General features: G+C 58.0%; 2 protein-coding genes and 1 long non-coding RNA gene across 9 annotated transcripts in view; 2 read left to right on the top strand and 1 right to left on the bottom strand.

Moving 5' to 3' along the window:
- RASAL3 (RAS protein activator like 3) overlaps window positions 1-3,778 on the top strand; it is a 40,052-nt gene extending 36,274 nt beyond the window's left edge. For 2 of the 3 annotated variants that reach the window (XM_075902125.2, XM_075902127.2), the window contains 3 exons: window positions 3-202; window positions 651-726; window positions 1,380-3,777. In XM_075902125.2, coding sequence (XP_075758240.1) covers window positions 3-202; window positions 651-726; window positions 1,380-1,517 — 414 coding nt within the window. In that variant the 3' untranslated portion in view covers window positions 1,518-3,777. Of the gene's footprint in view, window positions 1-2; window positions 203-650; window positions 727-1,379 lie in introns of all 3 variants that reach the window. The other variant, XM_075902126.2, reaches the window with a different exon arrangement.
- The window catches only part of LOC149520920 (uncharacterized), a 79,900-nt gene extending 64,659 nt beyond the window's left edge, over window positions 1-15,241 (bottom strand). The window contains exon 1 of the long non-coding RNA XR_016348163.1: window positions 15,102-15,241. This is a non-coding gene — a long non-coding RNA (uncharacterized LOC149520920). The remainder of the gene's footprint in view (window positions 1-15,101) is intronic.
- Window positions 15,229-27,646, top strand: part of CYP4F22 (cytochrome P450 family 4 subfamily F member 22) — a 29,294-nt gene continuing 16,876 nt past the window's right edge. The window contains exons 1-5 of one of the 5 annotated variants that reach the window (XM_089774709.1): window positions 15,229-15,493; window positions 18,824-19,046; window positions 23,404-23,548; window positions 25,275-25,328; window positions 25,679-25,806. In XM_089774709.1, the coding sequence (XP_089630835.1) occupies window positions 15,261-15,493; window positions 18,824-19,046; window positions 23,404-23,548; window positions 25,275-25,328; window positions 25,679-25,806 (783 nt within the window). In that variant the 5' untranslated portion in view covers window positions 15,229-15,260. Of the gene's footprint in view, window positions 15,499-15,655; window positions 16,135-18,823; window positions 19,047-23,403; window positions 23,549-23,599; window positions 23,745-25,274; window positions 25,329-25,678; window positions 25,807-27,646 lie in introns of those variants that run through there. The other 4 variants (XM_089774706.1, XM_089774707.1, XM_089774708.1 and 1 more) reach the window with 4 other exon arrangements.

Below are 27,646 nucleotides of genomic sequence, written 5' to 3'. Positions count from 1 at the left end.
AGCACGGGAAGCAAATTGAGGAGCTGAAGAAGGAGCTGGCAGACGCCAAGGAGAAACACAGGTTCTTTGAGAGCCAGCTAGAAGTGCTGCTCACTCAGAACCAGGCCCTGCTGGAGGAGCAGGCCAAGAGCCAGGGGCAGGAGGAGAGATTCCGGAGACAACTGGAGGAGCTGGAAGCCCATTTGGCAAACCTCAGCACCAGGTAAGGGAGCCCATAGGGGAGAAAGGCAGCACCATGGCACTGCTGAGCCTCAGGGTGATGCTGGGTGCTGGCTCAGCAGAGAGCCAATGGAGGGGCGCCCAGGGCATGTGCTGTGTGGGGCAGCCAGGCTGCGAGGAGAGCACAATGCACTCTCTGCATGGACTTCAAGTGAGTCCCCAGGGGCAGCTCAGGCTTGAGTCGTGGCTGATTCTAATGACAGCCAGTATGGGCTGGGCATGTGCTGACATCGGGCTCTGGAACCAACTGCCCAGGGAGATCTGGCCAAACCAGGGGCCGTGGCATGCGGAGTGAGGTGGGATGAGGTTTTCTAGGAGCAGGGGGAAGTGCCCAGAGGGAGGTGCAAGGAGGCAGTGGGAGGTGCCACAGGGCAGGGCTCTCGGTGGGACAGAGCAAACTGCAGGCTCCATTGACACCCTCCCTCCTACAGGGTGGCGGCAGCGGAGGGTGGCCGAAGGAAGGACCAGGAGAAGCTGAAGGCCAGCGAGGAGAGGGCAAAGCATCTGGTAAGATCCGGTCCCTTGCCCTAGCCCAGCAGTTCCAGCCCCATTGATCCATAAGGGAGTAACAGAGAGGATGCTGGGGCTCACTGGGCCCAGCTCCAGCCTGTGCGGCCCTACTGCTTTCATTGTGGGTGGGTGGGGGCTATCCCCAGGAGTGTGATGTCCATATTCCTCCCCTCAATGAGTCAAGGCCCAAGGCTGCCTGTGAGTACCCCCCAGCACCTGCCACCAACAAAACTGGGGACATCTGGGGGCCCTACGTGGAAGGAGCAGGATCTCTGGGATCTGAGCTCCTTCTATAGCCACCATGAGCCAGACAGTGTCCTCCACCCTCAGGGCTGATCCCTACTTACGCTCAGAGAATGGGAAAATATCTAGAGCCCTGAGCAGGGATGGCAGAAATTAGAGGGGTAAAGTAGTCCTTGCACTGCACATCAGCCCTTCTCAGTACTGGGAATAGAACCCAGGAGCCCTGACTCCCAGATCCCCTGTTCTGACCCACCTGACACTCCACTACACCTCCTCTGAGGGGTGATAGTGCTAGTTGCCTTTGGCATGAGATCTCCTTGCAGTGAGGTGTGTGCTGCCAGCTTTGGGCTCCTGGCTAAGGGAGCAGGGTCAGCTGGCTGGGGTAACTGAGCCCTTTGTCCCTGTAGGAGCGCCGCCTGTCAGCCCTGGAACGGGAACACGCTGAGCTACTCTGTGCAATGAGCCAGTACCGGGGACTCCAGGATAAACCACCCAACTCGCTGCTGAGGCCAGGGCCACAGGCTGAGGACTGGCAGGAGGTTTAGCCAGCACTTGGGCCATGCATGGGATGGAACATTCCACTCTACCGGCCCCTGCATGGGATGGAACAGCCCACCCCTGCACTCCTCAGCCCTGCATGGGATAGAACACCAAACCCCTGCCAGCCCCTGGGCCCGGCATGAGATGGAGCAGCCCACCCTTGCCAGCCCCTCACCTCTGCATGGGATGGAACACCCCACCCCTGCCAGCCCCTGGGTCCTGCGTAGGATGGAACACCCCACCCCTGCCAGCCCCTGGGCCCTGCGAAGGATGGAACACCCCACCCCTGCCAGCCCCTGGGTCCTGCGTAGGATGGAACACCCCACCCCTGCCAGCCCCTGGGCCCTGCGAAGGATGGAACACCCCACCCCTGCCAGCCCCTGGGTCCTGCGAAGGATGGAACACCCCACCCCTGCCAGCCCCTGGGCCCTGCGAAGGATGGAACACCCCACCCCTGCCAGCCCCTGGGCCCTGCGAAGGATGGAACACCCCACCCCTGCCAGCCCCTGGGCCCTGCGAAGGATGGAACACCCCACCCCTGCCAGCCCCTGGGTCCTGCGTAGGATGGAACACCCCACCCCTGCCAGCCCCTGGGCCCTGCGAAGGATGGAACACCCCACCCCTGCCAGCCCCTGGGCCCTGCGTAGGATGGAACACCCCACCCCTGCCAGCCCCTGGGCCCTGCAGCTCAACCTTGTCTCTAGAAATTTGTCACACACCTGAGCCTTTTCCAGCCTGGGAGGGTCCCGAGCCTGCCTGGGATGTTGATCTCTCACCTTACAGGGATCTGCAGGCCACTAGTATGAATCCCTTGCAGCTCTCCACTCCTCTTGGGTAGTAGAGAGGGCTCAGATTTATGAGAGGTCCATTCAGCCCCTTTGCCAGCCCATCTGGCGTTCCCCTCCTTATCCTTGTGTCCAAAGGTGCTTCCTCCTGAACCCACGCCCCAGGCTCCTGATACCATGCTGCTCCTATATGCAGCAGGGAAGCCCCGATATTCCTAGACTTCCCTCGGGCTCTGGCTGCTCAATAGCATCAGCCACCCAGGGTCGCTGCCCATAGGCTGACCATATTTCCCTATGCTGAATACAAGACACCTGGTAAAATTACTCATATTCAAGCGTGTTCAATGGCAATCAATCAGAACTGTGCAGTACAAATGTTCAAATTAATATCAAGTTGACTGAGCCCTTATTAAAAAAATATTGTGTAGCTGGAGTCTTTTTATTTGCCTCCTTATCTTTAATGTTTGCATGGGGAGAAGTCTCACACACACATATACTCCCGTACTCCCATCCCCATGGGAGAGAGGTGTAACTGAGCAGACTAACCCAACCCTGCCCAGTGCCCTCCACCCTCTATATCTGACCGGACCCCCAGGATGAACCCATTTCTCTTGGTACCTGGCACTGCATCTTCTCAAGGCAATGTGCGAGGGGCATGCAGGGTCAGATTTCTGTCAGGGTTTACACTACAGCATGGCCAGCAGCAGCCTTTCAGCACTGTGTGGGAGAGAAGGGATGTGAGCTGCTTCAAGCCACAGGAGGTGAGAGAAGGGTGCAGGGTAGGGATGACCTGACATGTATTTGAGAAGTTCTCTCTTCCCTTGTTCTCCCACCTCCACCTCTCTGGGGCTGGAAGCAGCCTCTCTCTTCCTGCCTGCACAGTATTGAAAGGCAGCTAAAACCTCTACAATCAAACCTCTAAGCTGCTGCTGACCACTGATGTAACCCAGCCACCTGCATTGGCTACAATGCAGGCAGAAAGGGGTTAAGTCCTAAGGATACATTAAGCACTACGGCTAAGAGAATCTGTCTACTAGAATATCAGCGAACTCAACCAGAGAGGTGGCTTAGTAGTAGAGGGTGACTAGGGGACAGAGCAGCCCTGTACGCCCTTGGGGCAGGCCCCTAGGACAGGGGCAGTGTGTGAAGAGGATGCTATGCTCTTGCCTGGGGGGCTTCTGAAGAGTCTGCAAGGTTAGAGTACAAACAGGCTGGAAATAGCTTTCTCCTTGCCACTGCACAGCTTAGCTGAGGGACGGAGAAGCTTCCCCCGGCCACCCCTGGGCAGGGCTTTGGCACATGCAGGGCTTGGCTCCTCCTGATCAGCACCTTGGGCCATAGGGTCTTGAGCTTTCCCTAGGCGCCAGCCCACCCAGAGTCAGTGGGGGAAGGAAGGAGCCTGCCAGCATGGATGCTAGTGAGCTGAATGATCTGACCAACGGCTGGTTCTTCGCACAGCACTGGGAGTGGGACACACCCCCTGGGGAGGGAGGGGATATGGTGGTGCAGTGGAGCTGGGAGGGTGAATGGGCACAGCAGGGAGGGGGCAGTGAGAGGGAAGCATGTAAAGGGTAAATGGGTGCGCGGCAGAGGTGAGACATAACCAGCCACTGCCTGCCTGCTCTCACCAGCCACCACTGCAAACAGCCAGTGCTGGTGGGAAATGGGGGGAGGGGGATCCTGCTGGCCAGGATCTGGCCCACAGCAAGGACTGCACGGACCAACCAGCATGGGCAGCGGCCAGCCCTGCACACTGCAGCTTTGCCCAATCACCAGCCTTGAGCTCCCACCTCCATCATTAGCTATTGGACCTCCTACACGCTCACTCACCACTCGTGGGTGGGCAGCTGGCGAGCAAGGATCCATCCAGCAGTAGGACCCACCAGTACTGATGGGAGGGGAAGAGCCATGGTGGCAAGGATGGTATTATTGGGGAGGTTATCGATGTTTTGTAGTTTCCTTAGGAAGTCAGTAGTGTCTCGGAGATAGCTGGGGGTATTGGTTACGAAGGGTTTGAGAAGAGTGTCTACATAGCTGGATAGACCAGTAGTGAGCGTGCCAATACCAGAGATGATGGGACGTCCGGGGTGCCCAGGTTTATGGATCTTGGAAAGTAGATAGAACAATCCTGGTTGGGGGTCAGAAGGTGATTCTGTGTGGATTTGTTCCCGAGTAGCTGTGGGGAGGCTTTTAAGGAGACAGTGTAGTTTCTTTTGGTATTCCAAGGTGGGATCAGAGGGGAGAGGTTTGTAAAATGTGGTGTTCGAGAGTTGTCTGGTTGCCTCCTGGTTATAGTCGGCCTTATTCATAATGACCACAGCACCCCCTTTGTCAGCTGGTTTGATTACAATGTCCAGGTTGTTTTTGAGACTCTGGATGGCATGGTGTTCAGCGCGGCTAAGATTGTGTGTCGCTTGTTGTCGTTTGCGAATAAGGTCAGTCTGTGCGTTGTTGCGGAAGCTGTGTATATAGAAATCCAGATTGTAATTCCGACCATCAGGGGGAGTCCATATAGAATTATTTTTCCTTTGGTGTTGATAGGGGGGATCTGGTAGGTCAGATTGATGTTCAGTGGTGGTTTGGAAATATTCTCAGAGACGGAGGCGGCGAAAAAAAGCCTCAAGGTCACCACAAAATTGTATCCAGTTTGTGGGGGACGTGGGGCAGAAAGAGAGACCCCGGGACAAGACAGACTTTTCTGCTGGATTGAGTTTGTAGCTGGAGAGGTTAACAATATTATCCGGTGGGTTGAGGCAGTTGCTGTTGTAGCCAGTGATATGGAGCAGGTTAGAAAATTTATTGTCTTTTCTTTGTTGTAGGGAATAGAAGTGTGTATAGTAGATTTCTTGTCTGGTGGAACAAAAGTCTTGCAAGGTGTCAGTCGGTGTGGATGTTTGTCTTGAGATGAGATGATCTAAGTTAGAAATGTCATTCTTGATGGTTTTCTGTTTCTTGTATAAAATACTTATCAGGTGGTTTCTTAATTTCTTGGATAGTGTGAGGCAGAGTCTTTCACTGTAGTCAGTGCAGTATGTTGATCTTAATGGATTGTTCACTTTCAGTCCTTTGGGTACGATGTCCATCTTCTTGCACTTGGATAGAAAGATGATGTCTGTCTGTATCTGTGCAAGTCTCTCTGGGACAGGAGCACTCCACAGTTTGCACCTGATGGTGCTGCATCAGTCCCACCAGCTGCCAAAAGCCCCTCTGGTTCTTGTGGTGGCATGAGGACATATGAGTGCAGGACCCGGTGCCAGGTGAGGTTGCTCAATCTAGCAAAGCACTTACATGGTCAGCACAACTGTACGTCCGCTCTCTGGTGTGTGTTGGTCAATGCACTGGTGTTGCTGAAGCTCTTGCAGCTGCTCCCCAGTGTCCATGCGTTGATAGATTCTATATGTACTGTCCCCACTATAGGTCTTGCTGCATTTGTCATAGTAGTAGGGCCACTCCTCAGCGTGTATGCACAGCCTTTGCCAAACATGGTGCAGCGATACAGCCATGACCCATGTGCATATTGCTCTTTTCATTTTGTATTTTCAATAAATGTGGCACTTCGCCTTTTCCCCTGAAAAAAATCCTTTGTGTTTCTTACAAGCATAACAACACAAGTGATTGGAAAACCGCACTCAGATATACATTATGGTTCACAAATGAGCAGAAAGAGTGTATTGAGTGGAATCCTGAAGGGACCTGTCCTGGGGCAGATTCTAATCAATATCTTCATAAATTATTTAGATAGTGGCACAGAGACTACATGCATAATGCTTATGGGTGATTCTAAGAGGGAAGGGGTTGCAAGTGCTGTAGAGGACAAGGTTTGAATTCAAAAGGATCTTGACAAACTGGAGAAATGGTGTGAATAGAAAAGGATAAAATTCTGTTAAGACCATTGTCATTGCAGTGTGTGGGGAAGAACAGGGTCCTACACTCCCTTCCACAGTCAGATGTGACTCAGAAGCAAAAGACACAATTGGGATCAGAACCACCAATTGGATGCCACAAGACAGCAAGTTGGGATGGCAGGAAATCAAGCCCAGGGGAGCAGAAGCAGGAACAGGGAGCCCATGGCTCAGCAGAGGGAGGAGCTGGGGTGTTCAGGCAGCTCTCTGTTCCTGATGCTAGCTTAGGGAGGGTCTGGGTGCTAATTAGCTGCTCTTGGACTCTGGCCATAAGCCAGACTCTTGGCTGGAGCCTTAAAGTGGGGCTGGATGTCATGGGCCCTAAGTGAGCAAGTATATATGTTTGCATCAAATCTGGTTAAAAGTGGTCCAAGTAAGATGTCTATGAAAAGTTTATGAATCGTTTTATACTATTCATACGTAGGTATGATTTTTGTAATTGATGTTATGAGCATTGGCTATGTACGTTATTTCAAATGTGCACTTTGGGAGATATAACCAGGAGGCTTGGCCACTCTACTGTGAAATGGATGCTAGTCAAGTGAATAGTAACACTTCACTGCCAGTGCACCTCAGGTGGTGCCAATCCACATTCGAGGAAGTTTGCTGCAAATGTTCAGACCAGCACATGAGCCATGGCTGCTGCCTAAAAAGGACTGAGTCATGCCTGGACAGGTGACTTGCTCATGTGACAAACTCCATCTTGGGGCAGACTTTCATGCAGCATGAACCCCTCTGCATGAGCCAGGGTATAAAAAGTCCCTAAAGTTCTTCCATTTGTTTTCATTCCCATCTTCAATCCAGTTTTCATTCCAGCTCATCACTTCTGAAACATCTTTGCTACAAACTGAGGCTGAAAGGACTGATGACCCATCCTAGCAAAGGATGTATTCCAGAGACCTATAAAACAGCAGATCGTTTCATCTCTGCTACTAGCCTGCACCAAGAACTTTGCCATTGGTGTATATGATTTGATTCCTTTAACAATTTTACGCTCAATCTTTTGTTTCTTTCCTTTTATTAATAAACTTTGCACAAAGTAAATGCAACTAGAACATGATCATGCAACTGCTAATGTTCAGACCAGTGATTAACTGCTCTTTGTCCATCAGAATGAGGTTTGACACTAAGTGCTGGGTGCAGAACCCTGTATTAGAAAATGATTGTCTATTATTTGTAGATAACCCAAAGAAGTTTTGTTATTGGACAAATCCCACCATTTTGGATCTGGATAACACAATTTGGCAAATGCCTGAATCGATCCCACCTACGTGCATGTGTGCAGACAAAAAATACTAGGTACCCACCAATACCTCTCAATTCCTCTTTACTCACCCCACACCAAACTCGCTAGTGGTGGAAGCTGCACACCAGTGGGCGAAACAACATCACTTTCACACCACTCCACCAGACAAGGATACAAAGAGGCGCAAGACGTATACTTCTGCAACTTTACAGTTCAGAATCTCAAACTACTTAGCCTTGTTAGCAAAATACAACTTTCGCAATTACTACAAACTTATGGAGTTTGCTGATGATCCCTGAGGCAAAGAGACCTCGATTCACTGCAATACTTTAGGAGGGACATGCCATTTCTAGAGCTGCCCTCCAGGCGGCACTAGATACTGCCGATACTGCCACTAGAACCACAGCCACTGCCATTGTGATGCATAGAGCTTCCTGGTTTTCTTCAGCTACATTCCTGCGTGAGAACCAATCCACGGTGGAAGACCTGCTGTTTGATCGAGAAAAGCTGTTTGCAGCCAAGACCAATGAGGTCCTAAACACAATGAAGGACTCCCATGCCACTCTCCGCACATTGGGCCAACAGGCAGAGACAATACGGATTCAACCATGCCAGTGGCCACACTACCCATCCTATCTTAACCAGCAGCAGGATAACAATCCTAATAGAAACAGAACCCGGCCTCAGAGACTGAGACAGTTTTTGGGCTCAACCTCTTAGCCACCACCGCCCAACAAGCAAATTTGAACACTTGGTCGAGGGCCTAGAAAACCCCCTACAAATTTCAATGCCGAGAATGACGATACAAACTTTCCAGAATCGGTTTCACCCATTCTACCACCAACGGGCTTACATCACCTCAGACAGATAGGTGCTCGACCATATCCTGTCTAATTACAAAATCCCATTCCTCTCCAAGCCTCCTATCTGCCCACCTACCCCATCCCTCTTCAGGGACCACCCTCACAACACCCAGCTATGACAAGAGATGCTTCATCTATTACCGTGGTCACCAACCCGTTGATCGTGAGACGTTCGGGGGCCCCCCCTCTGATTTCCCGCTACCCCCAAGAAGCACCACTACCTACCTCCAGTGACAATGGAGGTAGCGCCAATTTCCTGCGGGGTGGACAGAAATCCAGCAGCTGCGCACCACTTCTGGGGTTCTGGAAGTGCGCTGGCTGCTCCCCTCCCCAAGGTCTGTGGTGTGCTGGGAACTTGCAGAGCGGGGGAGGAGGAGTCCCCAGAGGAGGTGCGCGCTGGGGCTTTCCCTCCTCTGCGGGGGGGAGTTGTCCCTGGAGGAGGCATGCGCAGGGGCTTCCCTCCTCTGCGGGGGGAGGGGGGAAGTCGTCCCTGGAGGAGGTGCACACCGGGGCTTTTCCTCCTCTGTGGGGGGAGTCGTCCCCGGAGGAGGCATGCGCTGGGGCTTTCCCTCCTCTGCAGGGTGGAGGGGGAATTGTCCCCAGAGGAGTCCCGGCAGAAGGTGGGTGCGGGGGACTCCCTGCCCCCTGCAACACCCTATCCCCCGATGCAGAACCCAGTCCACACTGGCACCCTGTCACCTGCTGCAAAACCCTGTCCCCCGCCCCCACCGGCACCCTGCCCTCACTCCAGCACCCTGTCCCCTGCCCCAGCACCCACTAGCACCCTTCCCCAGTACCATGTCCCCTGTTCCCACCAGCACAGTTGGGGCCACATTAGTGAGTCTTGGGGGGTTTTGGAGGAGTTATTGCATCTCACTTGCGTGGCTCCAACCGACTTTTCTGTGGGTCAGTGACTCTGATTCAAAACAGGTTCCCTGCCCTTCTAAATAAAGACAATGCAGAAATGTTTTGTGTTTGATATAGTATTTTATTTAAAAATGAAGCCTGGCCAACAAGCCCCCAATTGGAGCCAAGCCCCCATCTATCTGAAGCATCATAACACTCCTGCACCCTCCTCCAGACCCTAGATCTGAGTCTATCATACACTGGAACCCCCTGCCCTGAGTCCCTGACATATCCCAACCCAAATTCCTGCTCCCTCACATCCGCAAGCCTGTGGCTTACTTAGTACTCCAAGCCTCCATATGACCCCAACACTCCCCAGCTTGGAGCCCCCTCCCTGAGCCAGTGTCCCCTTCTCCACCTCCTCCTGCATCCAAATGTCCTCCCAGAGCTTACATCACTCACCCCTTCCCACACCCAAATCCATCATTCCCACCCCAGAGCCCACATATCCTGTCTCAACCCAGTGAGGGGACAGAGAGACTGCAGGAGTTTTTCCAGGATTCCAGAGAGATCCCAGAAAACTCTTCCGCATCTTCGTTTGTTCTTCCGCTTTTTTTAGTGGAAGAGCAAACATGTTCTTTCGGTAACCCTTGCATTCCTCATTCCACGAGGAATAAGGGGACTTGCGAAAGAAGGGTTTTTTCTGACATTTGGTCCAGTCTAGACAGGCCAGATATTGGAAAAACCTTTTCCTACAGAAGAATAGGAAAAAAAGCAGCAGTGTAGAGTGCATAAAGGCTGGGGATAGCAAGTGATGGAGAGGAGGAGAATAGAGAGGGAGGTGCTTCAAGGAAGGGGTGGGATCTTGGGGGAAGGATGAGGCGGTAGATCTTAGCTTGTTCTGACATTTAAAAAGTGATCTTGGGTGTAAAAAGGTTGGAGACCACTGATCTATTAGATCTAGGAGCCATAGAGTGGGTTCCACAGGAGCACAGAGGCAGGGGCTTCTATTCCCGCTATTTTCTAACTCAAAAGAAATCAGGAGGCTGGAGGCTGAACAGATTAATCAAACTGAACAGATTAATCAAAATGCAACATTTTCGCATGGTCACTCTATCCACCATTATCCCAGCATTGCAATGAAGCGATTGGTTTTCAGCCCTCAACCTCCAGGATATTCTGATCCATCCCGCTCATAGAAAATTCCTGAGATTCATGGTAGGCCAGGACCACTACCAATACCGAGTACTGCCTTCCGTCTCTCCACGGCCCCTCCGGTTTTCTCCAAGGTACTCGCCGTAATCACAGCACATCTTCACTCCATGGGAATCTCGACAAGAACAAGCCAAGATCTACCCCTTATCTCGACGACTACCTTCTCAAGGCATCGTCGCAGATGAAATCAGCAAGGACCATACAGCTGCTCAGGCCCATCTACCTCACGAAAGATTCCTCACCATTCAGACTCTAGCCACAAGGATGTACCTTGCCTCTTGCACCACAGCCAAGGATTGCCTGCAACTTCTTGGCTACATGGCGAACACAACATTCATAGTTCCACATGATCAACTTTACATGCGCTGCCTACAAGTTTGGTTTTCCAGAGCATACAAGCCTCAGAAACACCCCATGTCATTTTCGCTCACAATACCGCACAAGGTCAAAACATCTCTCCTTTGGTGGACCAAATCAACCAATCTTTGCACGGGTGTCCCCTTCCTTCAGCCTTTCCCCCTCGTGCATGATTACAACCGACGCCTCCCTCTCCGGACGAGGTGTTCATTTCCGAGATCAGACTGCCCAAGGCCTCTCGTCAACCCCAGGGATGTTTTTACACATAAATCTGCTAGAATTGCATGCTGTACACAATGCTTGCAGACCTTCTTCTGCCTTCTATCACCAACAAGCATATCTGTGTCCTCTCAGACAACATTGCTCGTGTCTTCTATATCAACAGACAGGGAGGGGCCAGTTCTCCACCCCTTTGCACCGAAGCCATTAAGCTGTGGAATTTTTGTATGAGCCATATCCACCTCTCCTCAATCCACATACCAGATGTTTCTACCATGACGGGTGATGCTCTCAGCAGGCACTTCCCCCAACATCACAAATGGGTACTCAACCACTCGATAGCACGCTCCCTTTTTCACAGATGGGGCCGATCTGTTTGCAATGCCACACAATACCAAATGCACTCAGTTTTGCTCAAGAGCAGGCATAGGGACAGGATCTCTCGAGGATGCCTTCCTCATTCAATGGGATCATGACCTCGCTTATGCCTTCCCCTTACCATTTCTGGCCAGGGTCGTTCAGAAGATCAGGACGGACGGCTCCACAGTCATCCTGATAGCCCCCACCTACCCCAGACAACCATGGTATCCCTTCCTGCTGAGGATATTGGTCCGCAAACCCATCAATCTCCCTTTCCAACACAGTCTAATCACTCTGGGACAGACAAAGCAAACCTACCTGGATCTACACAAGCTACATCTAACAGCATGGCTCCTTCATGCCTCTCCCATGTAGAACTAGCCCTCCCAGAACAGATCCGAGTAATCCTCTTCCACAGTTGTAAGGACTCCACCCACACCTCCTACACTTACAAGTGGAAGCGATTCTCAACATGGTGTACATCGAAGGGGCAGGACCCAACCTCAACACCTTTGTCCTTCATCCTTGATTATCTACTCCCCTTAAAACAATCATCGCTCTCCTTCAGTTCCATCAAGGTACACCTAGCGGCCATTACAGCCTTGCAAAAGGAATCTTACATATCCTGGTGCCTGCCTGGGATCTCAGGCAAGTACTGCGAGCCTTGACCAGGTTGCCTTTTGAGCCCCTCACCTCTTGCTCCCTTTCGCACCTTTCTTTGAAGATTGCATTCCTGACTGCTGTAACGTCGGCCCACCGGGCTGGGACATAGCTGCATTCGTGGCCAACCCACCCTTCATGGCCAACCCACCCTTCACAGTATTTCACGGTGATAGGGTTACCCTTCGTACACATCCAAAATACCTACCAAAGGTTCCGTCATCTTTCCATATCAATGAAACGGTAAACCTACCTGTGTTCTTCCTAAAGCCACACGCAAACTCCTTAGAGTCTGCCATGCACACCCTCAATGTTCGACAAGCATTGTCCTTTTATCTAGAAAGAACTAGACCCTTCAGACAATCACCTTGCCTATTCCTCGCCTTCGCCAATCAAGTGAAGGGACACCCCATATTGGAACAGAGGTTGTTGAAATGAATAACAGATTGCATAAAAATTGCTTACATGCTCATGGGTCTACAGCTACCGTTACACTTGACAGCTCATTCCACTAGAGCCGTATCTGCGTCCACAGTGTACCTACATAATGTGTCACTAACAGACATTTGCAAGACAGCCACTTGGGCATTGCAACTTACCTCTGCTAAGCACTAGGCACTTTCGTACGCAGGCGACACTGCAGTGGGCTCAGCAGTACTATCATCTGCCTACTGTAACATTCCAAAGCCCCATCCACCAAGGAGCAAAACTGCTTGTTAATCACCAAGCGTGGAGCATCCACAGGGACCTCTCGAAGAAGAAATGAAGGTTACTCACCTTGTGCAATAACTGGAGTTCTTCGAGATGGTGTCCCCGTGGATGCTCCACAACCCACCCTCCTCCCCTCTACTTCAGACCTGGGGCTTCCGACTGGCATGGCACACACTGGTTCGTGTTCTGCATGCACGGCCCAGTAGGGACTGCTGCAAAATCTCCAATCCAGGTGCTGGGACAGCACCAAGACCAAACATGGAGCACCCACGGGGACACCATCTCAAAGAACTCCAGTTACTGCACAAGGTGAGTAACCTTCGTTTTGTACCATGGGAAGGGGAGCATGCACTGGCAGTGCCACCTAGTGGTCAGGACAGGGTGTGTAGGTTTGTCTTCATCCCAGGCTTCTCATTTGGCTTGGTTCTCCACCAAGGGATAGACTTCTGCCATTGCCCATCCTCTCCACCTGGCTCTGATCCAGGGCTCAGTGGTAGGCAGATGAGATTGGCATTTGGGGTCTATGCAGATGCCTCCCTGGATCGCTTCCTACTATCATCTCCTCTTTCTGCGGAGTAAATAAAAGTCTCTGAGCCTCGAAGGTCCCCAGTCCATCTTTGGTTAGGTCAGTATCTGCAAGCTTGCCCCTTCCCGAGAGTTCACAGCAAATGGATGTTCCCTTCCATTTCCTGCCCCTTTCTCAGACTTCCCCTTTTAAGCACTGCCTCCAGCCTGTGCAGGAGCAGGGACGGATATAGGGCAGGGCGAACAGGGCGGCCGCCCCAGGCCCCGCGCTTAAAAAAGCCCTGCGCATGCGCCGTGGCAAGGAGGGGGGGCCCGCGGAGTTACGCTGCCCGGGGCCCCGCAAAACAGTCATCTGCCCCTGTGCAGGAGAGTTCCCAGATCTGTGGAAACGTGTCTGGGGCAGTGTCTTTGGTACTGATGTCAGCTGCAGAATCATGTTTATTCTGGTGATGTCCTTCGTCTTTGCTCACAAAAGGCAGCAGGCTGTGCTGGAATCCTCCTGCCTGTTGCAGAATGCCTTAGTATAGAGTCTGTCTTATACGTCCAGTTCTCCTGGGTGTCTCTGGCTCTGCCTCCCTTGAGCTGGCAGCAGTTCTCTGCTGTCTGTAGGTCCTTCCCTCTGGTTGGTTCTTGGAGGTTGATCTCTTCACCTGTCTTACTCAGTGCCTGGCAACAATTTGATCCGTTGGGTTCTCCTGCCTCTGGAAATAACACATTTCCATATTCTTCTGTTGCCTTGTCTCCCTTGGTCACTGGACTCCACAGCCTCCCACTGTGGGATCTGTTGTAGTGTTGGCTGTATCCCTGTACCTAAGTATTCAGGAAATTTGCCAGACTCCTGGGGTGCATCTAGACTGGCAAAAACTTGCCAGCTGTCTACACTGGCTGCTTGAATTTATGCAAGAGCACTGACTTTGTACTGTACAAAATCAGTGCTTCTTGCGCAAATACTTTCATGTTCCCGCTCAGGGATAAGCCCTCTTGTGCAAGAATACGATCCAGGGAGGCATCTGCATAGACCCCAAATGCCAATCTTACCCCAACAGTTATTATGCTTGAATTTCTCAGAAAAAAATCCAATGATAGCTCACAGGTGTTTATATCCCATGGATAGGTTAAAGCTGCAGCCCCGCTGTGGCCACGTCTAGACTGGCATGATTTTCCGCAAATGCTTTTAATGGAAAACTTTTCCGTTAAAAGCATTTGCGGAAAAGCACGTCTACATTGGCACGGACGCTTTTCCACAAAAGCACTTTTTGCGGAAAAGCGTCCGTGGCCAAGCTAGATGTGGTTTTCCGCAAAAAAACCCCGATCGCCATTTTGCCCAAAACAGTACTGTGCTGTCTACACTGGCCCTTTTGCGCAAAAGTCTTTTGCCCGAACGGGAGCAGCACAGTTTTTCCGGAAAAGCACTGACAATCTTACATGAGATCGTCAGTGCTTTTCCGGAAATTCAAGCGGCCAGTGTAGACAGCTGGCAAGTTTTCCCGCAAAATCAGATGATTTTGTAGAAAAACTTGCCAGTCTAGACACAGCCCTTGTGTGTAGGCGCAGACTGTTATTTCCGAATCACATCAGTTATTCCAAAATAACGCTATTCTGTAGAAATAGCCTAAGGTCAGTGCTAGACCCACTCCCAAAACAAACACAGACACAACTGAGGTTGAGCTCAAAAATATGCCTGGTTTTGCAGCAAAGCCATAGTTGGCTGTGCCCGATGCTGCCCCAAAAAAGCAACTCCAAGATTGTCCTTTCGGCCCCTGAAAAGACTCTCACTTTTATGTACTGAGGTCCCAGGGTCACTCACAGCAAGCACCGCTATTGATACACAGTTAAAACGGCCTTCCATGCTAGCTTTTGTATTCTGTACCGCGACTGGGATCAATTTGGTGAAAGTTACCTGCGTGTTAACGTCCTGCCTGTTTGGACGGAGAGCGAGCTGGCTGAGTGTCTGCTTACACCCCCTAACTCCACGTGGGACACACTGCGGCAGCGGGAAGGCAGGTTGTGCGTGCAGCGCTGCAAAGGGAGGGCTTGGCTGAACTGGACCCTGCTCTGGATGGGCTCCCGGAGGGCAGCTGGGTCTGTGCCGCGCCCCTGCGCGCAGGCTCCCTGGCTGCGCCGGAGGCTGAGCCTGCCCCTCCCCGCCATAGCAGAGGCCCCGGGCTCTCGCGGCCCGGCGGAGAGGCACAGGGGGCCCCAGGGGAAGCTGCGGCCTCTCTCCAAGCGGAGTCCCGCCTGCCGCCGCTGGAAAGGCCGCTCCGAGCCCGGGCAGCCAGCGCCTCTCTCCGAGTTGGGTGAACGCGGCCGCTGGTTCGGTCCCTGGCGCTGCGCGGCATGAGCCCGCCCTAGTGTCCGTGGGGGGTGGGCTGGGGGCAGCAGGCAGAGCTGTTAGATCGGGGGCGGGGGAGTAAAGCGGGTGGCTAGCTGGGTGGGGGAGCGGTGGGTCAGGGCAGTAGAGGTGACCCATAGCTGACGATGGGGGCAGGAAGAGGGGCTCGGGGCAGGTGTTCCTATGGCTAATGCTATTCAGTCACGGGCAGCAGCTGGAGGCTTGTCCATCTTTAGGACCCCGGGAAAGGCTGCAGCGGCTGAGGGCCAGGGGGGCTGTAAGCAGAGAAGGAAGCCAGTGCCTGGACTGGGGAGATAAGCTGCAGGTGGGGAGTGGCTGTCACACCCAGAGCCCAGCAAATGCACCGGCTGTGGGGGTGCAGTGGAAGCAGGAGCTGTGGGTGCTGAGACTAAAAGTTTAGAGCCAGCTACATGCCGGACTTGGGGTCCAGGAGAAGCTCTAACTGTGGGGAAACTTCATGTAGTCTGCAGGGTCAAAGTCTAGCTCCCTGTGGTGGCCCTGAGACAGGTGGGCGGGGGCAGGAGCCTGCTGTGCCGGGGCCGTGGGCCAGGAAGAGGTGCTGAGGCCACTGCTGGAGAAGGTACCAGCATTCGGCAGCATACTGGCCTTAGCTTGTTCAGCTTCCAAGAGTTCTGCCCACCCAGGGGAAGCTCCATAACTGCATAGCCCGGGCCTGTGTGAGGAGGGCAGAAGTGGGCAGCCAGCCCCACCCAGCCTTTGTGGCTTGGGAGGGGTTGATGTCTCCAGCTGATATAAACCCTGAGAGAAATCTGGGGGGAATGGGACATGCGACCCCCTGTGACCATCCCTACACATGGCCTCTGGGGAGCAGAAAGGGCTGTTGGCTGTGTGCAGGAGCTGGGGGGGGGGGCTGCTGGCCATGGGAGGGGAGAGCAGAAAGGGCTGTTGGCTGTGTGCAGGAGCTGGGGGGGGGCTGCTGGCCATGGGAGGGGAGAGCAGAAAGGGCTGTTGGCTGTGTGCAGGAGCTGGGGGGGGGGGGCTGCTGGCCATGGGAGGGGAGAGCAGAAAGGGCTGTTGGCTGTGTGCAGGAGCTGGGGGGGGGGCTGCTGGCCATGGGAGGGGAGAGCAGAAAGGTCTGTTGGCTGTGTGCAGGAGCTGGGGGGGGGCTGCTGGCCATGGGAGGGGAGAGCAGAAAGGTCTGTTGGCTGTGTGCAGGAGCTGGGGGGGGGGGCTGCTGGCCATGGGAGGGGAGGGCAGGAAAGGCTATTGGCTGGGGACAGGAGCTGGGGGGGGGGGCTGCTGGCCATGGGAGGGGAGAGCAGAAAGGGCTGTTGGCTGTGTGCAGGAGCTGAGGGGGGGGGGCTGCTGGTCATGGGAGGGGAGAGCAGAAAGGGCTGTTGGCTGTGTGCAGGAGCTGAGGGGGGGCTGCTGGCCATGGGAGGGGAGAGCAGAAAGGGCTATTGGCTGTGTGCAGGAGCTGAGGGGGGGCTGCTGGCCATGGGAGGGGAGAGCAGAAAGGGCTATTGGCTGTGTGCAGGAGCTGAGGGGGGGCTGCTGGCCATGGGAAGGGAGAGCAGAAAGGGCTGTTGGCTGTGTGCAGGAGCTGAGGGGGGGCTGCTGGCCATGGGAGGGGAGAGCAGAAAGGGCTGTTGGCTGTGTGCAGGAGCTGAGGGGGGCTGCTGGCCATGGGAGGGGAGAGCAGAAAGGGCTGTTGGCTGTGTGCAGGAGCTGAGGGGGGGGGCTGCTGGTCATGGGAGGGGAGAGCAGAAAGGGCTGTTGGCTGTGTGCAGGAGCTGAGGGGGGGCTGCTGGTCATGGGAGGGGAGAGCAGAAAGGGCTGTTGGCTGTGTGCAGGAGCTGGGGGGGGGGGGCTGCTGGCCATGGGAGGGGAGAGCAGAAAGGGCTATTGGCTGTGTGCAGGAGCTGAGGGGGGGCTGCTGGTCATGGGAGGGGAGAGCAGAAAGGGCTGTTGGCTGTGTGCAGGAGCTGAGGGGGGGCTGCTGGCCATGGGAGGGGAGAGCAGAAAGGGCTGTTGGCTGTGTGCAGGAGCTGAGGGGGGGCTGCTGGTCATGGGAGGGGAGAGCAGAAAGGGCTGTTGGCTGTGTGCAGGAGCTGAGGGGGGGCTGCTGGTCATGGGAGGGGAGAGCAGAAAGGGCTGTTGGCTGTGTGCAGGAGCTGGGGGGGGAGGCTGCTGGCCATGGGAGGGGAGAGCAGAAAGGGCTGTTGGCTGTGTGCAGGAGCTGGGGGGGGAGGCTGCTGGTCATGGGAGGGGAGAGCAGAAAGGGCTGTTGGCTGTGTGCAGGAGCTGGGGGGGGGGCTGCTGGCCATGGGAGGGGAGAGCAGGAAAGGCTATTGGCTGGGGACAGGAGCTGGGGGGAGGCTGCTGGCCATGGGAGGGGAAGGCAGTGCTGACAGGAGAGGAGCCATCGTAGCTAAAGCCCTGCTCCAATTTGGGGAGGATTGTTAGACAATTGTGGCTAAGTTGCAGCAAGATGTGGAAAAATCTCAGAAAAGTAGGGGACCTTTGTTAATTGTGGTCATTTGAAAAGGCCAGAGAAGAAGTCTAAGCAAACTTTGCTGGAATAATGTAACTGTAAAGTGAGCCAGGTTGCCTCACCTCTGGCTCCATGTCCTCGGCATGGAGTCCCTGTGGCTCCTAGGGGCCAGTTGCAGCAGAGCAAGGGGCCTCCTTGTGAGGAGAGCAGGACCTGACACAGCAGTTCTGGCCATGGCTTTGTGGCTCAGCAGCTGGCCTAGTTAACCAACCCGCTGGCCCCCATGAGAACTTAGGGAGATGCACATGGAGCAGTCAGTGCTCAGAGCCTGCTGGGATCCCAGTGCGGTAGCTGCACTTGCTGGATTGTATAACCACCTTCAGGACTGCACAGAGGTTTTAGGGAGACAAGGGCAGAATCTGAAGCTAAGGCCCTTGTCTTCCCAAAAGTCATTCCACTGAGGGAAGGCAGAAGCATGAAAAGCAGGCCCACCCGTATTCGCCCTGCTGCTGGCAGGTTGCTGGGCCTCTCACTTTGGGGGTTTCTCAAATGGGGACACTGGGTCAAACTGCCCCGTGGTGGCCCTGCCCCCTCTTCTCTTCATTGGCTTCTCCATCACCCCCTGACTTGCACTCTGCTTCCAGCTGCACGCTGAGCTCTGGTCTCAGCAGAGCTGGGGGTGGCTGCTGTTTGTGAACCGAGAGACCCCTTCTCACTGGGAGGCTTTGCCTTAAGTCCTCTGTGGCATGGAGCTGCTCTGTTTCCTGGTGCTGTTTCCCCCCACCCCCTATAATGGAGCCCTGTCTCCCCACAGGATGCTGCTGCTCACAGACTGGGTGCAGGAGCTGCTGAGCTTGCAGGGGACCCCCTTCCGTGTCTCCGCCATCTCCGCCCTGCTCCTCACCCTGGTGGCCCTGCTCTTCCGCACCCTCCTTTGGCTCTGGAGCTCCTGGCACTGCTACTATGTGAACTGCCAGCGGCTGCGCTGCTTCCCGGAGCCCCCACGTCGCAACTGGCTGCTGGGACACCTGGGGATGGTAGGTGCCCTGTCACCTGGGGTGTCTTCTCTTCCCCTTACTTCTCCTTGTCATTGAGACATGGCTAGATCCCTGCTGGGAAGAGTCACCCTTGCCTACCCTGAGGGAGGGGCTAGCATCTCCTGTGCCCTGCTTCCAGCTTGTGCATGGTGGGTCACTGAGGGAGCCATGCTGCATGGCGTCCATCAGCCATGTGGGAATGGGGCTGGGACCCAGCAGGGTTAGGAGACCTGATTCCTGGGACAGCTCCACCTGGTTCTCAGCACATGCCCGGTCTGACCCCAGAGTTCCTGCTTCACAGCAGTGGTGGCCCAACGAGGAGGGCCTGAGCTGGAGGCAGAGGCATTGGCCACCCTGCTGCTCCCCACTCTGCTGTGGATGGGGCCCTTGCTACAGCTCCTGGCTCCAACCCTGGCACCAGTGGGGCAGGAATGGGGGGGGGCAGCTGGGACTCCGGCCCCCTGCAGAGTGGGGGGATGAATGGCCCCCTTCCCCATCCAGGGCCCTGCACTCAGCTGCTGCATTCTCCAGGCGGGGCCTCAGGCTGAGTGTGGGATATGCCATGGTGGGTGACCCAGGACACTTGCCCAGTGGCAGGGAGCTAAGGGAACCATCCCTAGAAGCTGTTTCTGCTCCCCACTGGCCCTTTTCATACTCCCTGGCCCAGCCCCATGTCTGCCCAGCTAGCCAGCTGCCCCCTAGTGCCTCTACCTGCATCGGTGCTGAGTGTCCCCTGAGCCTATTGGGTCGCCTTTGCTGTGGCTACAGGAAGTGCCTAGCCAATAGTGTGAGATTGGGCATTGCAGGAACTCCGCCCTGGCGGCTTGGCAGGCCACTGAGTGACACACAATTCCCTGTGAACATCCTGAGGGACAGATCCCAGCCCGTCCCTTCCCCTCAGTGCAACATCAAGCATATGAAGGATTTCCTGCCCTTCCCCAGTGTAGGACTGGCACCCAGGGGCTTGGCAGAGACCTGGGGAGCTGGCTCTCTCCCAGCAGTTACTCCTGGGAGGCTGCACTGCCCAGCCTGGATTTCCCTCTGCTCCTGGTTGCTGCTTCACTCCTCTCTTGATATGTTCAGTGCAGGCCCTGTGACACCAGTGACAAGCTCTCTGCCTGAGCAAACCAATCCTTCCTGGCCAGCTTGGCTGTGCTCTGCTGGGATGGGCACCGCCCATGCCCAGCTCTCTCTTCTGGCCTTGCTGGCTGAGGTTTGGTTACTGGAGTGGGTCTCCGCTGTATGCAGAGTGAGCCAAACCAGGAGAGGCTGAAGTGCTCCTCTGATTTGACTGCCCATGTTACACAAGCCAGAGACTCTGCAGAGCTCCCTGGGGCTGCCTGGCAGCCGTTGCATGAGAGAGGCGAGTTCATGGGGCTCTTCCTTGAGCCTGGGCTACACAAAGCTGCAGCTGACAATCTTTGGAGGAGTCCAGCCCTGCCAGCCCCTGCTGCTCTCTGGGTCCAGGGACACCCAGAAGCTGTCTGCTGCCATAAGGGCATAGGGCAGAGTCTGACCCTACCCTAGCCAGAATCCTCCCTGGGGAGTGAGGAGGGCAGGTGCAAGCAGAGCACCTCCAGGGGCTGCAGACTGCAAGCTCCCCACAGCTACTGCTCCACCTTGAGAAGTGGGAAGATGATGCCCCTGAGCTGCCAAGGAGCCTTGGGTAAGCCCTCACTCCACCAGAGCCATCGCATCCAGCCTGCAGAGCTTAGCAGCTCCTCTCCCAGGCACAGGGCCTGTCTCCTACCTGGAGAGCCAGTGGTGCGTAGCTGGGACTGTGGCCCTAGCTCCAGCAGTGCTGTGCTCGGGGTTCCGGGCCAAAGGAACTCCCCAGGCAGTGGGAGGGCTGGGGACAGGGCCAAAGGCACTGCCTGGCTCAATGCCTTGGGGGCAGCAAGCAGAGCTGCCTCCCCACTGCATGGTCATTAGTGGCCTTGCAAGAGCAGCTGGGAGGGCAGACGCACACGTTCCAGTGGCAGGGTGTGATAACCAGCAATGCAGGTATCCCTGGCTGCCCGTGCCCCCTCCCTGCTGCTCAGGGAGCACAGCTCCTGCCTGGGCAAGTTTCCCAGCGCCCTCAGTGCCATGCCCCCCGGGGGGTGAGAGGAGTCAGTGGGGGCAGGAGAGGGGGGAGGTTCTGCGCAGCTGCCTCCCAGCACCATCAGCACAGGCTCCTTCCCGGTGTGCACACTGCTGGGGCTGTGTCTGCAGGGGCCTGGGCGCACACAAGCCAGCAGAAGACATGCAGTGAGCTGAAGCCAGACTCCGCCCTGGCCTGAGGTGCCTGCTCCAACTTCTCCTGCCCCCTTTCGGAGGCAACGTCTCTGCTCCCTTTAATGTGCTTCAGCCACCCATTAGACCTGCTCCAGGAAGGCCTGAGCGGGGAAGCGAGCAAAGGGGGCAATTGCCCCAAGGCCCAGAGATTCAAAGCGTCTGGGCAGTGCGAAGGGCTGACTTCCTGAGGCCCTGCCCCTTCTGAGGCCTGGCACTGAGCTCCTCCCACACCTTACTCTGGGGCCCGTGGGGGCTGCTGCCTGACCCCGCAGGGCCAAGGGCGCACAGAGCTGAGCTGGGCCTGTTTGCTCGTTCCCTGAATGCAGCCTTTGCAAGGTGCTCGAGAAATGACTCTGGAAGCTTCACCAGAGCCCAGAGTACAGAGCCAAAGCAACCAACACAGGAAAGGGCCCTGCCACCATCAGCCCTTTCCGCGACCACCACCTCCGCCGCCAGCCCCTTGCACCACCGCCCCCACCAGCCCTTTGTGCATCCACCTCCGCCGCCAGCCCCTTGCACCACCTCCCCCGCCAGCCCTTTGTGCACCCACCTCCGCCACCAGCCCCTTGCACCACCGCCCCCGCCAGCCCTTTGTGCATCCACCTCCTTCGCCAGCCCCTTGCACCACCGCCCCCGCCAGCCTTTGTGCATCCACCTCCGCCGCCAGCCCCTCGCACCACCGCCCCCGCCAGCCCTTTGTGCATCCACCTCCGCCACCAGCCCCTCGCACCACCGCTCCTGCCAGCGCTTTGTGCATCCACCTCCGCCGCCAGCCCCTTGCACCACCGCCCCCGCCAGCCCTTTGTGCACCCACCTCCTTCGCCAGCCCCTTGCACCACCGCCCCCGCCAGCCCTTTGTGCATCCACCTCCGCCACCAGCCCCTTGCACCACCGCTCCTGCCAGCCCTTTGTGCATCCACCTCCGCCGCCAGCCCCTTGCACCACCGCCCCCGCCAGCCCTTTGTGCATCCACCTCCGCCACCAGCCCCTCGCACCACCGCCCCCGCCAGCCCTTTGTGCATCCACCTCCGCCACCAGCCCCTTGCACCACCGCCCCCGCCAGCCCTTTGTGCGTCCACCTCCTTCGCTAGCCCCTTGCACCACCGCTCCTGCCAGCGCTTTGTGCATCCACCTCCTTCGCCAGCCCCTTGCACCACCGCCCCCACCAGCCCTTTGTGCGTCCACCTCCTTCGCTAGCCCCTTGCACCACCGCTCCTGCCAGCGCTTTGTGCATCCACCTCCTTCGCCAGCCCCTTGCACCACCGCCCCCGCCAGCCCTTTGTGCATCCACCTCCGCCGCCAGCCCCTTGCACCACCGCCCCCGCCAGCCCTTTGTGCATCCACCTCCGCCACCAGCCCCTTGCACCACCGCCCCTGCCAGCCCTTTGTGCATCCACTTCCGCCACCAGCCCCTTGCACCACCGCCCCCGCCAGCCCTTTACACGGCCCACAGCCGCTGCCGCCAGTCCAGGCCTTTGAGCAGCCCACTGTCCAGTGGCTAGGCCTGGGCTCAGTAACGTGGAACTCCGTAAGTAGTCCTGTTGCTGATGTGGCAATGGGATCAGAGTCCAGCTCCCTGCCCCATGCCAGGTTGGCTTGGCAGAACGCCAGGGGAGGTCTGGCCTTAGCTCTCAGCCAGCGGCTGGGCCTGTGCAGGGGGGTTGCTCCTTGAAGCAGACCTGTCTGTGCTGGGCCAGGGCAGCGATGTGTCCACTGTGTCCATTGCAGCATGTGGTGTCCTGCTCGGCTCTGCTGGGTCGCGGAGAGGCCTGGGCCGGAGAGCTGTGCAGGGAGGCCTGTGTGACTGCTTATGTCTAGTGCGCACACACTTCCCACCAAGCCCCCGTTCTGCCCTGCATGAGTACGCTCTAGCTGGGGGCCCCGAGTGGCCCCATGCAGCCCACGGCCAGGTGCGGGCTGTCTCTCCCCTGCCATGCGGAATGACGCTGGAAGCACCTTGAGAAGAGCCAGCAGGGCATCTGCCTGGGGTGCTGCTCCTGCGTTGGCCCAGCACGAAGCCCTGACCAGAGGCCTTGCGAGTTGCAGCTGGCCCATGGCTAACCCCTGTTCCTTGTCGTAGGCTCAGAACACGGAGGAGGGGCTGCAGCGCGTAGACGAGCTGGTTGGGCACTACAGCCACTCCTGCCTCTGGTGGTTTGGCCCCTGGTGTCCCATTCTGCGGCTCTTCCACCCGGAGGCCATTAAGCCCGTGCTGCTGGAGTCAGGTAGCGAGGGTGGCCCAGTGCCAGGAATGTGTGTGCGTCTGTCTGCCCAGGAGCTCAGCGGGGGGTTGGATTGCCAGGTGCTTGAACCTTTGTGCCTCCGGTGTGGCCCTGGGACAAGGCCCTGCCATGAGAGGGCTGCTCCCTAGAGGAGGAGGCTTCTGGCCGGAAGGGCTCAGGTCCGGCAGAACTTGGCCTGGTATGTAGCTGCTAATTGTGGTGCTAGCCTGGCAGGGGGCTGCCATCCCAGGGTCTCTAGGAAGTTCCTCTGGTCCCAGAGACATTAGGGTAGAGGCTGTAGCCAGCACCATGTCTCCCTGGCTGCTGGCTGAAGCCCAGCAGGAGCGGCCCTCAGCATCTGGGCCAGTGGCCCATGGGGACAGAGGGTCATTGCAGCCCTGCTGAGGTCCCGGGTAATAGACAAGTGGGTCTGATCGCGCCCACCAGCTGTCCATTGGGAGCACAGGGGTCCCAAAGGAGCGGGCGAGGCTGCGTGGTGCTGGGAGCAAGGGGGAGGCACTAGTGAGGGTTGGTGACCGTGGCTGTGAATGAGAGGCCCGATGGCTCAGCGCTTGGTCCCACTTGTGTGGCTCTCCCTTCTCCCAGGGCCTGTCCTGCTGCCCTGGCAGGCTCTGCCTTGGCCCGCTGCACAGGAGAGGAGCAGGGTTCCCAGCAGGGCTTGGCATGTCTGCCAGGGCCTCCTTTGACGGGGGGGTGCAAAGAGCCCATGGAGCAGGCAGCTGCTGGACAGACTCCTGTACCCTTTCCCACACCACAAGGGGCCCAGTGGCTGAGCATCCCCCCCCCCGTGTGTCTGAGCCCAGTGCCGGGGTCACCCCCTCTCTGCCCCCCTCCACCGTGTGTGTCTGAGCCCGGCGCCGGGGTCCCCCTCCACCATGTGTGTCTGAGCCCGGCGCCGGGGTCACCCCCCTCTGTCCCCGTCCACCGTGTGTGTCTGAGCCTAGTGCCGGGGTCACCCCCTCTCTGCCCCCCTCCGCCGTGTGTGTCTGAGCCTAGTGCCGGGGTCACCCCGCTCTGCCCCCCTCCGCCGTGTGTGTCTGAGCCCGGCGCCGGGGTCACCCCCTCTCTGCCCCCCTCCGCCGTGTGTGTCTGAGCCCAGCGCCAGGGTCACCCCCTCTCTGCCCCCCTCCGCTGTGTGTGTCTGAGCCCAGCGCCGGGGTCACCCCCTCTCTGCCCCCCTCCACCGTGTGTGTCTGAGCCTGGCACCGGGATGACACCCTCTCTGCCCCCCTCTGCCGTGTGTGTCTGAGCCCGGCGCCGGGGTCACCCCGCTCTGCCCCCCCCCCCTCCACCGTGTGTGTCTGAGCCCGGCGCCGGGATCACCCCCTCTCTGCCCCCCTCCGCCCTGTGTGTCTGAGCCCGGCGCCGGGGCCACCCCCTCTCTGCCCCCCTCCGCCGTGTGTGTCTGAGCCTGGCACCGGGATGACACCCTCTGTGCCCCCCTCTGCCGTGTGTGTCTGAGCCCGGTGCCGGGGTCACCCCCTCTCTGCCCCCCTCTGCCGTGTGTCTCTGCCCGGCGCCGGGATCACACCCTCTCTGCCCCCCTCCGCCGTGTGTGTCTGAGCCTGGCACCGGGATCACACCCTCTCTGCCCCCCTCTGCCGTGTGTGTCTGAGCCTGGCGCCGGAATCACACCCTCTCTGCCCCCCACCGCCGTGTGTGTCTGAGCCTGGCGCTGGGATCACACCCTCTCTGCTCTCCCCAACAGCTGACGTTGCGCCCAAGGACTACATGTTCTATGGCTTCCTAAAGCCCTGGCTGGGTGAGTGACCTTCTGAGCTCTGTTCTGCTGGGCTGTGTTCTGGGCATGGCTACTCATGACATAGCCATGGGCATCTGCACACGGGTGTTCACGGCATCACACCTTCACATGTACCTCCATGTACATCCCACCAAACACATGCACACGCAGGCCCACGTGCCCCCACAAACACACATGAATCAGCACATGCACACCCCTCCGTGTTCACACTCACACTTGAACTCCAGCCCACGTGCACACTCATGGCTGCCCCATGGAGGCTGGCTCTCACTGAACACCCAGCGGGCTGTGCCGGGGGCTGGGTGCCGGGGGCCGAGCCAGGGCTCTGCGCTGAGTGCCTGTCGTCTCAGGGGATGGCTTGCTGCTGAGCAATGGTCGGAAATGGGCCCGGCACCGGCGCATGCTGACGCCCGCCTTTCACTTCGAAATCCTCAAGCCCTATGTGAAGATCTTCAACCAGAGCACTGACATCATGCACGTGAGTGCGCCCGCCGTGCCAAAGCCATCCCTGGGGCCCTGCCCCCCCGTTACCCTCCGCTGCGGCACGCGCTGCTCTAGCGCTCTGCCCCCCCGTTACCCTCCGCTGCGGCACGCGCTGCTCTAGCGCTCTGCCCCCCCGTTACCCTCCGCTGCGGCACGCGCTGCTCTAGCGCTCTGCCCCCCCGTTACCCTCCGCTGCGGCACGCGCTGCTCTAGCGCTCTGCCCCCCCGTTACCCTCCGCTGCGGCACGCGCTGCTCTAGCGCTCTGCCCCCCCGTTACCCTCCGCTGCGGCACGCGCTGCTCTAGCGCTCTGCCCCCCCGGTACCCTCCGCTGCGGCACGCGCTGCTCTAGCGCTCTGCCCCCCCGGTACCCTCCGCTGCGGCACGCGCTGCTCTAGCGCTCTGCCCCCCCGGTACCCTCCGCTGCGGCACGCGCTGCTCTAGCGCTCTGCCCCCCCCCGTTACCCTCCGCTGCGGCACGCGCTGCTCTAGCGCTCTGCCCCCCCCGTTACCCTCCGCTGCGGCACGCGCTGCTCTAGCGCTCTGCCCCCCCCCGTTACCCTCCGCTGCGGCACGCGCTGCTCTAGCGCTCTGCCCCCCCGTTACCCTCCGCTGCGGCACGCGCTGCTCTAGCGCTCTGCCCCCCCGTTACCCTCCGCTGCGGCACGCGCTGCTCTAGCGCTCTGCCCCCCCGTTACCCTCCGCTGCGGCACGCGCTGCTCTAGCGCTCTGCCCCCCCGTTACCCTCCGCTGCGGCACGCGCTGCTCTAGCGCTCTGCCCCCCCGTTACCCTCCGCTGCGGCACGCGCTGCTCTAGCGCTCTGCCCCCCCGTTACCCTCCGCTGCGGCACGCGCTGCTCTAGAGCTCTGCCCCCCCGTTACCCTCCGCTGCGGCACGCGCTGCTCTAGCGCTCTGCGCCCCCGTTACCCTCCGCTGCGGCTCGCGCTGCTCTAGCGCTCTGCCCCCCCGTTACCCTCCGCTGCGGCACGCGCTGCTCTAGCGCTCTACCCCCCCGTTACCCTCCGCTGCGGCACGCGCTGCTCTAGCGCCCTGCCCCCCGTTACCCTCCGCTGCGGCACGCGCTGCTCTAGCGCTCTGCCCCCCCGTTACCCTCCGCTGCGGCACGCGCTGCTCTAGCGCTCTGCCCCCCCGTTACCCTCCGCTGCGGCACGCGCTGCTCTAGCGCTCTGCCCCCCCGTTACCCTCCGCTGCGGCACGCGCTGCTCTAGCGCTCTACCCCCCCGTTACCCTCCGCTGCGGCACGCGCTGCTCTAGCGCTCTGCCCCCCCCCGTTACCCTCCGCTGCGGCACGCGCTGCTCTAGCGCTCTGCCCCCCCGTTATCCTCCGCTGCGGCACGCGCTGCTCTAGCGCTCTGCCCCCCCCGTTACTCTCCGCTGCGGCACGCGCTGCTCTAGCGCTCTGCCCCCCGTTACCCTCCGCTGCGGCACGCGCTGCTCTAGCGCTCTGCCCCCCCGTTACCCTCCGCTGCGGCACGTGCTGCTCTAGCGCTCTGCCCCCCCGTTACCCTCCGCTGCGGCACGCGCTGCTCTAGCGCCCTGCCCCCCCGTTACCCTCCGCTGCGGCACGCGCTGCTCTAGCGCTCTACCCCCCCCCCCCGTTACCCTCCGCTGCGGCACGCGCTGCTCTAGCGCTCTGCCCCCCCCGTTACCCTCCGCTGCGGCACGCGCTGCTCTAGCGCTCTGCCCCCCCGTTACCCTCCGCTGCGGCACGCGCTGCTCTAGCGCTCTGCCCCCCCGTTACCCTCCGCTGCGGCACGCGCTGCTCTAGCGCTCTGCCCCCCGTTACCCTCCGCTGCGGCACGCGCTGCTCTAGC

The sequence above is a fragment of the Pelodiscus sinensis genome, chromosome 31 (assembly GCF_052426305.1).
Source record: "Pelodiscus sinensis isolate ZL-2025 chromosome 31, ASM5242630v1, whole genome shotgun sequence".
In the NCBI taxonomy this organism is placed as follows: domain Eukaryota; kingdom Metazoa; phylum Chordata; order Testudines; family Trionychidae; genus Pelodiscus; species Pelodiscus sinensis.
This window is presented reverse-complemented; position numbering and strand designations above follow the sequence as displayed.